This window comes from Mesoplodon bidens (genome assembly GCF_964165515.1).
Source record: "Mesoplodon bidens genome assembly, chromosome: 2".
In the NCBI taxonomy this organism is placed as follows: Eukaryota; Metazoa; Chordata; class Mammalia; order Artiodactyla; family Ziphiidae; genus Mesoplodon; species Mesoplodon bidens.
Genome location: NC_138177.1, coordinates 16325999 through 16338720, shown reverse-complemented (window position 1 = coordinate 16338720; position 12722 = coordinate 16325999). Strand labels below are relative to the sequence as shown.

General features: G+C 35.6%; 1 protein-coding gene across 1 annotated transcript in view; it reads right to left on the bottom strand.

Moving 5' to 3' along the window:
• The window catches only part of SPATA17 (spermatogenesis associated 17), a 177811-nt gene that overhangs the window by 137440 nt on the left and 27649 nt on the right, over positions 1-12722 (bottom strand). The window contains exon 4 of the mRNA XM_081254442.1: positions 1735-1785. Within this exon, the coding sequence (XP_081110568.1) occupies positions 1735-1785 (51 nt within the window). The remainder of the gene's footprint in view (positions 1-1734; positions 1786-12722) is intronic.

Sequence of the window (12722 nt, the reverse complement as noted above, 5' to 3'; positions counted from 1 at the left end):
CAGAAGGTTGATGATGTTGACTCCTGATGACCTCACCACCAACCAATCGGAAGAATGTTTACTAGCTGACCACACACCACACAATGCCCCTCCCTCACCCTGTCTTTAAAAACCTTTCCCTGAAAGCCTTCAGGGAGTTCGGGCCTTTTAAGCACTAGCTACCAGGAACCCTTGCTTGGTGCCTGCAATAAATGCTCCACTTTCCTTCACCACAACCCGGTGTCAGAAGATTGGCTTTACTGTGCGTGGGCAAGAGGACCCAAGTTTGGTTCAGTAACGTTAGGAAATGTAGCTTTTAGTATGATGTTAGAATAAGTCAAAAACACTGCCTTCTGAATGGCTTCGTTTGATATGAGTTTCTTAGATATGCCCAGTCAAGGTAAAAGGAATCTTAATGATTCAAGCCAGATCAGAATTCAATACAAAATTGGGGGCTAAGTAATAAACAAGAAAATGCATTTTTCTAGCCCTGACTCCTATGCCTCTGTCTCCCTTGGTGACCTATGATGATCTATGGGGACGTCTAAGCCTCCCGCCATCAACTGCTTTAGGTCCACCATCATCTATTGTTTTTTACTTTGCAGACGTATCTGACAAAGGGCATGCAGAAAAGAAAAAAATCTAATACTGTTTTAGGCTCAGAGGTTAAGTCTTTGGCAAAGCTGTACAGAGAATCAGAATCTCCTAAATTCCCAGACTCAAGCATTCCCGTTAAAAGAGGAAAGCCACATTATTTTCTTATATTACTGGGTTTCTAAGAAAGGTAAATATAGACCAGTGCATCTGGAGTATCTGCCTCTGGAAAAGAAGCAAAAAAGATCTACTTCTTCCTCTTCTTTTTTTCCCTTACACTAGAGAACCACCGAGAGGTGGACAGATACTAGAGATCTGCCCTGGGCTGGGCTCCAACACACTGACATCTGCATAGGAAAGTCCCTTCCCAAAGCAGTGTAAGTCAGCAAAATAATGTTAATTCAACTTGCCTTAGTTCAACACAGGACTTTCAGAAGGTATTTTACTATCTTTCTTCACCCAAAATAAAATCCGTTATTAGCAGAAGCAAGAATTAATAGATTAATGAGAGAGAATATAATAGGGTAACATTAAAACATAGGTTTTAAGGACATTAATGAAATTCACTTAAGTAATTTCCCCATTTATAATAGCTTCACAATTAAGCTAAAATCATAGTCTGATACAAAAGAAATTATACTTTTGTCGTGGCTCTTCCCCAAATCTCAGCAGAAACCAAGGAAGCCTCATAATCGCTAAATTCAGCTTCCTATTAGGCAAATAACACATAAAAGTGAACACAGAAATGATAGAAATAAAATTTCTAAGCTGGAAACTGACTTTATTACTGTGAAATCATATGAATAATTTCTAATTGATTTGTATTGGGCAGGAATCTTATATTCCAGAACCATGCTCATCTATTTATCACAACATTTTATGTGACATATGGAAACTAATACATTGCTTCATTAATATTTACAGTCTTTCTCTAGTCATGGCTCAGAGATATTTAACACTCTAAAACATAAGCATTGATAATTACATGTCTTACATTTTACTCCAGTTTTTAACACTGCCAAGACTATTTAGTACAACTAACTTTTTAACTAGGTACCCTTATCAATCAAATTTGCATTATTCTGGTTTGCTCATTTTATTAAAAGCGAATTCAGGGCACAATTGACTTTTCATTTGTTTAACAAGTGAAGAAATATTTACCCTGACAGCCATTGCATTGTAGAGATTCATCTTCATAGTGTAATATGCTAACTGTGAATCGAGAAAAAAAAAAGATGGCATATATTTTAGTTTTACACAAAGACAGTGCAGCCTATTTTTACATATAAAAGATAAGAATCTTTATACATAATACATAATAAGAGTTCTATGCTTAGAAAAATGAAATCAAACTTTGTATTGAAGAGATAGGCTTCCTAATGCATAATGCAGGCTTAACCAGAAAAATCTATGGTAGTCAAACTAGGAGCTAATGGAGATATATGACCATAAAATGCTCTCCGCTGAGTTTGATAATCAATGGTGCTCTACTGAGAATAGAATAACAAAGCAGAAATATTCACAAGTGCTGGTGACACGTAGTATTGTATGATTTATTCACTGGGGTTCTTTTAGCCAAAACTCATAGAAACATAAAAGGAATTCATATTTCAAGACGTCTGGTTTAATGAAAAATTCAAAGAAATGCTGTCCTCAGTCGAAATCGTTCAAGGATATGGATGCAGTGATGGAGCAAAATTGTGCCTTCCAACCATCTGTACAAAATGTTATGTACTTAGCTGCCTCCTGAGTAATCCTTGGGAATTTTGTTTCATTTAATATTCATTTTAACACCATAAAAATCATAAATACAATGATATCATGTTACAGCAAATCCCCTGACATAATGAAGACTTCCTACAGACTTGGTTTCTTTCTAGTAGACACACATTTGTCTTTTAATGCACGAATCTCTGTGACAGTAAATAATCATTTAGCAACATAGCTTATTTCAATGAAAATATTGCTTTAAATAAAACTTCCACATCTGCTCTTTCAATTAAAAAGATACAATTAACATAATTCATGACAGTACAATAAACATTGAAATACATATTTTTCCCACACAAAATACAACTTTATCCATTTTATTCAGTCAAAACTCATCAGACTAATATAAACTTGAACTTAGGTAATAGGTGTTATGTTTCAGCAAAAATCAGAGATAAGTGCCTTAGCGTTTTATATAGGGGTTTTCTTCCCTGCAACAAACAGGAATTCATATAAAAGGGTTTCACTGTAATTAGTATTGTTTGAATTGCCTGATCTGATCCAAAGCAAATTGGCTGTGGAGAGCAGCAGGGCTGGATTAGTTATCAACAGTCTGAGCAGTTAGTAAACAGTTGGCTGCAATATGTTATTTACAAATGAACACAATGATGTCACTTCATTTTAAATTCTCTTTCTTCGTTATGGCAAGCAAGGCATAATTCTTGGTGTTTGAGGTCAACTTAAAATATTTACTTAGAGTATTTCTTCAAGGCAAATATAACCATTAAATATTTTTACACAGAAGAAACATATTGGAAATTATATATTTGAGAAAGTTGGGTTCAGAAAAAGATACTGTTTCTTATCTTTTTTCATATTGCTGTTCAGTCAGCAGCAGTGAGCATTAGCAAGCTTTCAAGCCACAGACCTGAGTTCAGGTCCTGACGTTGCTCTTACCAGCTGTGTGGCTTGAACAAGTTACTTGAAGTCTCCCAGTCTTGATTTCTAGCCTTACAAAATGGGATATCACATACTCCATGGAGTTCTTGTGAAGAATAAAAGGAGATAAGGTATTTAAGGTGCTTGGGACATAGCTGATGGTCATTAGGAAAGGGATTATCACTGTTATACATTTTGCGGCTAAAAGTATATGATTTAATTATAAGTAAAATTCCAAAAGGTATAAGAGGTTAAATTTTATTCTGAACAAAGAAGAGATATAGGTTTGAGCCTAAGAATTTTGAATTTTATAGTTAAAAGGTGGGAAAGCACTTTGATTCCAGGTTATCATTCTCATGTGAAGCACAGACGGATGTTACATTGACTCTCAATTCTATAGCCCAGATCTGAAAGTACCACAAAAACGTCTGAGAAAAAATTGTATGGTCCACTTATATGAGGTACCTGGATTAGTCGAATTCACAGAGACAAAAAGTAGAATAGTAGTTACAAGGCACTGGGGGAAAAGGAGGAGCTAGTGTTTAGTGGGTACAGTTTCCCTTTAAGATGATGGAAAAGTTTTGGAGATTGTTAATGGTGATACTTGCATAACAATGTGAATGTACTTAATGTCACTGAACAGTACAGTTAAAAATAGTCAAAATGATCAATTTTATGCTATATATATTTTACCACAATTTTAAAAAACACTAAAAAATATTTGTGAATGTGAATCATGCATTTCCATAAGCTATCTATGAGACACATTAGACACTTTGAAATTTTGTAAAATACTAAGTCTCTATATTTCTATTCTGAGCAGTGATGATTATTTGTTGTTTTGGTTACATGAGTAGTTAAATTATAATTCATACAAAAACCCTTGTTCTTAATATTATTTTCCAGGATTCTGTCCTAAAAGTTTTTTTTTTCCATTCCATGGAGTTGGATAGGCAAATATTTCACAGCTACTAAATACTGATAACATATCCAAGAATGACAGACTATAGTAATTCATCAGCAGAGAAAAATCCCCAAATTTTCCTTACTATATATTATTTCTTATTTTATCATTAAGGTATCATAAGTCTATTTTAAAGAGGAAGACTAAAGATCTGGGGTGAAAATCAAGCATAAAAGATGATAGTTTCAATGTAATGAAAACATGATGTTCAATTATAGATGTTTCCCAACTATTTATTGACTAAATGAAGGAAGGGAAAAAGAGAGGGAGGGGGAGAAAGAAAAGAGAGAGAGAAAGATAAACAGAATTGATATGTTGCATTTACAACAAATAGAGTAGGAAGAATTCCTGGGATGAAAAACTGCATTTGAACACTAAATAAACCACTTGTTAGCCATATGGCCCTTGTCATGTCACCTAGCTCAATTTTCAGAAGGCTTCTGAAATTTTTTCTGGAAGTTGTATTTCTTTTAAAATCGGTTTTCTGAGGGGTCAGTATCCATGTGGACCTTTTGGACAGGGCTGGTATTCAATGGGATTGAACCGTGATATTGATGGGAGCATGTCTCGTGTATGAGTTTCCGTTTTTTCTACCAGGTGAATTACAGTGCAGGGGCAGGGGTGGGGATAGGTTAGAGCCACTCTCTTAGAGGTCAAGTGATATTCAAAGCTCACCGCACCAGGTCCCAATTTGTTCTCCGATCATCTCCCACCACGCCGCTCCTTTAAACCTCAATCTGATCAAATTATTATCTTTTCTTCTTCACGTCCGTGCTCCTACTACTCCTTTTGCCTAAAAGGTCTTATCATCCTTTTCTAGCTGTCCAAATCCTCTGTCTCCTGCTGTTCTCACAAACATTTATAGGAGAAACCACCTTTTTCCTATAAATGTTGTGAGAACAGCAGGAGACACTAAACACTAAGCACCAGCAACTGGAAGAAGCTGCTGGCATTCTCTCGGCTCCAGTGGATACTTTCAAACCATTTCAAACCAGTAGGAAGTACTCCTTTAGAAGCAACAAAAACTACCATGACAAAAATCCAAAGAACAAAAAACCTCGCTATTTACTCTCAAGCTTTTCACATTTAACACTCTCTCTCCCTTTTTGATGTTGTCACCCGTCCTCAGGTCTCTAGGTACACTCTCCTCCTTTCCCCTCCTCGCCTCCCCTGACCTACTCCAGTAACATGCTCTAAACGTTTTGACACCAAGCTAAAGGTCTTATTCTTCACCACAATTCCTGCCATATCTTAAGGCTTTTCAAATTCACATGTACAACACACTCAATTACCTGCTCTCACTATTGCCTGCCTTTCCCAGTCACGATGACATCCACTTCCCATAGCCATGTTCCAGACCCTGTGAACTAGTTTCTCCTCTTAAGTCTTAAACTCAGATTGCTAATTCTTCTCCTTAAATCCCTGATGGCTTAATTTCTATTAAAGACTTTTCCACCTAGTAGACAGATCTAGTACAGGTATGTCCTTCTCAGTTTCAAGTTCCTTCTTCACATGTTTATATACAATGGCTACATTGATAGTTTGCTAATGAACATATCATAAATTAACTAACCTTTCCATTATTGTTGAGCATTTAGGTTGGAAACCAAGAAAACCTGAGTTTCAAACGGTCATTTTCAAAAACAGAACATTTAAAGTAATACATATTTATAATAAATTTGAGTAATACATCTATATGAACTTGACCAGATCAACTGGCTTTATTTGCTAGACTGGGCAATACAGAGGAAATATTTGCATTAAAGTGATGACTCTGGAAACTCTAGAAGCCAGGCACATATGGATAACAGATCTGGGGAGCCTGTGCCTTTGTTATTTTCCACATCAGTGCCATCCTCATTTCATAATTTTGAGTATGATCATTAAAATGATTTATTATCAAATAATCATGAGTATTTTGTGCATATGCTTTGCCTTGTTCACTGGCAACTGATACCAATCTGGTCGTTATCAACATCTGATTGTTAAAATAACCTTCCGTCTTCCACACACACAAAAAATTAAAAGCCAATTATATTATTTTTCACCGTTATTATTAATGTAATCTTTAAAAGCAAGTAAACTAAATCTAAATCATATTATTATAATGAAAATATGTTAGTAAAGTTTTAAATTTATATTAGAAAAGTCAGAGTCTTAAGTTATCCAGCCTTTGGTATTTATTTAAAATGCCAGATCCTGAGGGGAAAAAATAGATTATGTTTCAGTTTTCTGCTCTAACACTAAAGAGTGATAAATGTTGCCTCATTAACATATAACTGATTTGGAAGCCTTATAAAGAGATTTATAAAAAGAGTTGGGCTATAGAAGGAACATTCATTTATCTAATGAAGAGAAATAAAAATGTCCGTACAAGCAACAATGTCAATCTCATCAGTTTTAAAAATAACGACTGATATTTTATGTATTTTTACTATCCATTCAAAAACAAACCTGTTGGTGTTTATCATGACAATGCAAAATGGAATTTGATAGCAGATGATATCCTTTGTTCCATTTAAAGTTAATAGAATTTCTTTCCATTGTTACTCTTTCAAATACTAATCAAACATGAAAACTTTGTGAGAAGAGCAGTAAAATGATGAGCAGTATATAAGTACTGTGAGCCTTTTCAGCAATAAATTATTTTTATAATTTGAAGAATAATCTATTTTTAATGAAAATTATCTTTATAAATTAATCAGTTCTACCAGAGGCTATTAATATACTTTAACAAAAAGTTTTAACCAAGTTCTGTTAATGTGGTGCCATATATATGTTATTCACCAAATGATCTCAATTTAAAAACATAACATTGAGCTGTTTAGAACTACAGTTATATATATTTTTTCACAATAATGCATATAGAATTAATCACATATATCAGGGTAGCCACTCTCAGAGTGTGGTGACTAAAAATAGTGTACTTGATATTAAACATCATATAAACTATATAATGGGGAAATTGAAAAGGATAACAAGATGCATACAGCTGTCCTATTAGGTTATATTGATGAATTCACTCAGGTAACGCTCAAAGTGTTAGTTTTCCGAAAGAGGGAGATGAAATATTTGAACATTTTTCTGGTACTATCGCCTACAGAAATAACTATTTTCACTTCACCATTTATGAAATAAAGCAAAAAGTGGTAAGGACAAGCTATATAGAACATTATACAGTTGAAAACAAGAAGGGGACCAAAACAGTAGGACCATTTGAGTATCCAATGGGAAGAGCAGGTTGCAGTAAAATCATAGCAGGAATTCAGCAGGTCTGGGATGCACGTGCACTGAACACACACACCAGGTGACTAGAAATCCACTGTTATAAAAAGAAGAATCAGAGCACATCCTCACTAACAGGGAAAGGTTTTTGAGGTTGCGAATCAACAGTCCTCGGTCCCTACGATGGACAAATTTGGGTTATGTTGCCAGATACGGCAGCATGAAAGTCAGCAGGAAGACCTGAATGGACGTTGAAAATTAAAATAAAGAAAAACAATAGTCATCCAGGAAGCAAAAAAGAATCAAATCAGAAAAGAAAACTGGAATGGCTCTGTTATCGTGGGTTAGTGAGGGCACCATGGTGGAGAATGCATAACACTATAGGACTGGATAAGTTGACTGGTGTTGCTGTGAGAATTATTTAAAAGCTGGATAGAAATATTCTGGTATAGTAGAATTTTGAGGGAGGCTGTCTAAAAATATAGAATCTAAAGAGATCCTAGGACTTCTGACTTTCCACAGTTCCCTTTGTTTGACCTTTGCCACACGTGAGACTGTTGATAACTCCAAGTTTTCTAACAGTTTTCTCCTGTGCTTCCTGTGATATTGTGTCTCTGTTTTTCTGTTTATTTACCTATAACTCCCTTCCTCTGACTAAATCCTACTACTAATGTATTCCACAAGCCTCAATCCTTGGCCCTCTGCTCTACTGTTCAGATAATTTTCCATCAGGTAGAAAATCCTGCCATCTTATAATGATGGCTCTAAAACCTTTATCTCCAGCTCTGACTCTTCACCTAAAAGTCCTCTTTAATAAGCTTTTGTTCAGTGCTAATTATAATGTGCCAGACACTCTTCAGAGAGATAGCAAAATCGCTGTACAAGACACCACCACATGGAGGTGTCCTAACATCATCACAAACTCAAAATCTCACAACATCTTTTTGTAAAAGCTTCACTGAGTGTCCCATTCAGAATGTTTTCTTCTCAACATCCATGCTTTTGTTGTCATCACAACCATTAATCAGCTTTGCTGAGATAAAAATGCAGCTATCTTACTAGCTTATAAAACAAAAAGTTTATTTCTTACTCACATTACACGTGGGCTAAATTTCCCTGTGGCTATGGCCCACAACACATGGCTTAGCCCAAAATCAATGAGATGGGGAGGAATCATTCTTTTATGAGGAGGCGGGTAGGGAAGAATTTTTGGCACACATGGATACCAATCTACCAGCTAGGCTGACCATAGCGAAGTCTTCCAACTTATATCCCGGTGAGTTATTAATTTATCCAGTTAGCAAAAATTCTACAGGCTTTCTATGTGACATTTACTGTGATCATTTAAGATATAATAAATAGAATAGTCATTGCATCTCAGGAGCTCCCAGTCAAATAAGAGATGTAAATAAACAAATGGGTCACAGTGACACAAACACCTACAGGAGTAAAGCATGAGGAAGGCACAGCTAATATCTGCAGTCTCCTACCATTCTATACTCAGCCTCAGGAGATCCGGAAGGTTAATCCGGAAGTAAAGTCTTGAAGGATGAATAGAGATTCAGACCAATGGGAGGCAGGTCAGAGTGAAGAATGACATTCCAGGCAGAGTAAACAGCATCTGCAAAACCCTGTAGGGCATGGCGTATCTTGATATATCATGGAAAGTGGTTTAACGTGTCCAGAGTATGTTTATACAGGTTTAGCAAGAAGTGAGGTTAGATAAGCAATCCTGAGACTATGAAAACGTGACATGTCATGTTGAAGAGTATGAATTTTGTGCTGTATCCTACAGTGAGGACGATGGGCCTGGGACTGAAATGATCAAGTTTAGGTTGGAGTCAAGAGATTTTCTGAGGGACAATGCAAAGTATTTGATGACTGATAAGAGAGAGAGGGTGGGGAAAAGAAGGTGGTGGGGAGTCAAGGATGACTGTGGATTTCCAGCTAAATGGTTGTACCATTTACCTGAATAAAGGAATACAGAAGGAGGAGCAGGTTGGGGGTATCTGAGGGACCTCCAGAGAAGACTTTTAGTAGGTACTTAGCATATGGATCTGCAGGGATCAGGAACTGAGAACCTTAGGCCCATCATCTAATCACCCTGAGCCTCCATGTCTCCACCTATAAAATGAAGATAAAACACCTGCATGTTCTACTTGACAGACTGTTACTGGAAAATATGAAACAATGAATGTAAAACATGTGTTTAAACAAGAAAGTCCTTTAAAAATGTAGGAAGTTATTTTATTAAAGTCACATTCAGCTCCTTCCTCAAATACTCTGAGCCATCTAGATCGACATCCACACCATTTCCTGTTACACCATGCTCATTCCCAGTTTCAGACCTTCATTCACACTGTTTCTAACCAAAATGGCCTTCCCTCTCCCCAGGCTACAATCTACTGATGCCCCGAGGTTCAGTGCAAGTCTCACCTCTTAGACTTTTGGAGATAACATTAACTTCTCAACTGAGCGCTTATTACTTGCCTGTGTGTGTTTGGTGGGGGGAGTACCTTTTAAATTGACTTTCCTTTTTAATTAATTTATTTAACAGATAATATATTCACAGCGTTTAAAATTCAAAAACAACCACAGAGTTTACAGTAAAAAGTCTACTTCCTATGCTTATTCCTCAAGTTCTCTTCCCCCCAGGCAGTTAATAACATCAGTTTTTTGTGATCCTTCCCCAGACAAGCAAATTAAAATCAGTGGCTTTCAGATTATGCTCTGGTGGCTCAGATGACAACAGAGGCCACAGGGAAAGAGACCAAGCAGTTCTGTTTCTTCAGCTTCCCAAATAGCTGCACTATTTGTACTTATTTTACATACAGGGCTAAAAATTTTGCTAAATTTTAGTAACAGCAACTGTTACTAAAGTTTTAAAATTGCTAACTATACCATTCATTTTGTAGCCTAATATATACTATACGGCATTATTATTATTATTGTATTCATATATAGCTGTTAGGCAAAAACAAAAATTTATGCAGAATAAATTCGGAAATGGTGGTTTAAACAATTACTATAGGACTATGTGTTCTCAGCCCTAAAATCTGAGCTCTGAGAAATTACACTGAGGGTGTGCGGGGATGATAAGAGGAGAGGTGTGAGCAGCAAAAGAGAAAAAACAGAGTAAATATTCCACATGCCTGGGAAAGAGCGGGGCGTTAGCTTTTGTAATAAGAAAATATGACACTGGGCATTCTTATTGCTCCTGGGAGGTGGCTAAAACTCTAGGGATAAACTTGGTGGCAGCTGTGGAAGAGACAGGATTCTAAGCACTAGGGAAGATATCAGCTTTGGCAAAAATTCCCTTTCCCTTTATGTGGCCCAGTAGCCATGGAGTCCTCCAAGGATGAATCCTGAAGGATCAAACACACACAGGAGCTCGGACAATAGACATCTTATGAATGAAGACCCGACAAAGTAAGAATCTCTGCTATGTTGGCACTACTTAAGTCTCACAGGACTTCTGTATAAACCAGAGAAGGGAATTCTCCAATAAAGACTGAGATTGAACTGCCTATCAAACCTATATATAAGGGTTTTGGAATCAAACCAAAGTGGGTTTGAACTTTTCTCCACTTATCACTAACAGTGTATCCTTGGGGAAGTAGCTATCTCTGAGCCTAAAATTCCTCATCTGTTAAATGGTGATAGTAATCACAGGACTGGTATAAGACTTTAGTTGGTATATACATTAAGCATACAAAATGCTTAGTACAATATTTCACTTTCACTAGTCAACCAGTAAATGTCAGCTATTTTAATCTCATTCAATAATTATGTACTGAGATCAGATTATGTTATTTATTGAATCCTTATGGGCATTCAATGGCAAAAACAGATAAATAAATAAAACGGACCTGTTCTGAAATACCTTACAGATTAATAGATTTAAAAACCATCAAGAACCAATCTAACTGAGGAAAATCTCCATTTTTAATTTTTTTCAAGAGCCCAAAGATAATTAGATGCAAATCTGGAGAATAACTTGGCGATGATGCTGAGCAATACTCTTTTTGATCAAACCTAGTTGAGACACTAAAGTAACAATTTTCTTGGGTGGCTCACTACTTGAACTTTTAAAGATATTTTTTCAGCAACTCCAACACCATTAGAACAAATATAGATTCCAAAGTTGAATATTTTGACAATAGTCACTGAAATGTATACACTTTTATACGTTTGATTAAAAGGAGGTGTCAATTCATAACCATCTGAATGGTGGCTTGTGAGCAGAAATAGCAGCAATGAAAGTTAAGTCATAATGTTCATGGAATGACATATACATAAGTATACTCTCCTGTCTTGTCTACACAAAGATATAGATCTCCAACCACTAATGAATAATAATAAACAATAGGGCTAAAAATGCTCATTACTCCATAGAAAACAACTTAATTTTTGATCATCCTGTTTAAGTAATCTGATTCTATTAAAAACTGACTTGAAGGAGCTCCTACTGGCCAAATCTAGGAAAATTTTAGCACCAAATCAATTAGTGATAATTTATTATAACCCATTAAATAAAATAGGAATTCATGAGTTAAAACTGATGAAAGAAAGAAAGAAAGAAAGAAAGAAAAAAGAAAAAAGAAAGAAAGAGAAAGGAAGGAGGAAAGAAAGGAAGGAAGAAAGAGGAAAAAAGGTTCTTTCTTACGCTAAAATGCTAACAAGTATAAACACAGAAGAAATGACAAAATTAGAAAATCACTATTTGACAAATATGATAATAATTGATTCTGGTAAGATCGATCATTAAATGCTAAACCTAGGGTAAAAGTTTTTGATGAGGAAGAAGATGTATACCCAGTCTTAAAACATTGCCTCGCAAGAAAAAAATAGCAAGTCTACAGTGTGTGTTAAATTATCAAATTTAGCATTAACTGCCATGAAACAAACTGACATTATATGGTTCCTAACATGATGTATTGAGATGTATTTCTAGTAAAAAGGCATAACCTCAATCTAACAATGAAGAAACATAACCAAACCAAAACTGAGGAATAATCTGAAAAATAGTCTATATTCTTCAAAAATATCAAGGTCATGAAAAGCAAAGACAGACCAAACATATTAAAGGTGACTAAAGAAAAACAACAGCTAGGTACAACGTGAAATCCTGGTTTTTACCCTGGAAAAGATGTTTTTGCTATAAATGACATTATTGGGAAAGTCAGTGAAATGTGAATAGAGTCTAAAGATTAGATAATAGTACTGTACAGATGTCAGTTTCCTGATTCTGATCATTTTAATATGGTTATATAGAAAATATCCACTGATGAATTGAGAGGAAAGGGGCACC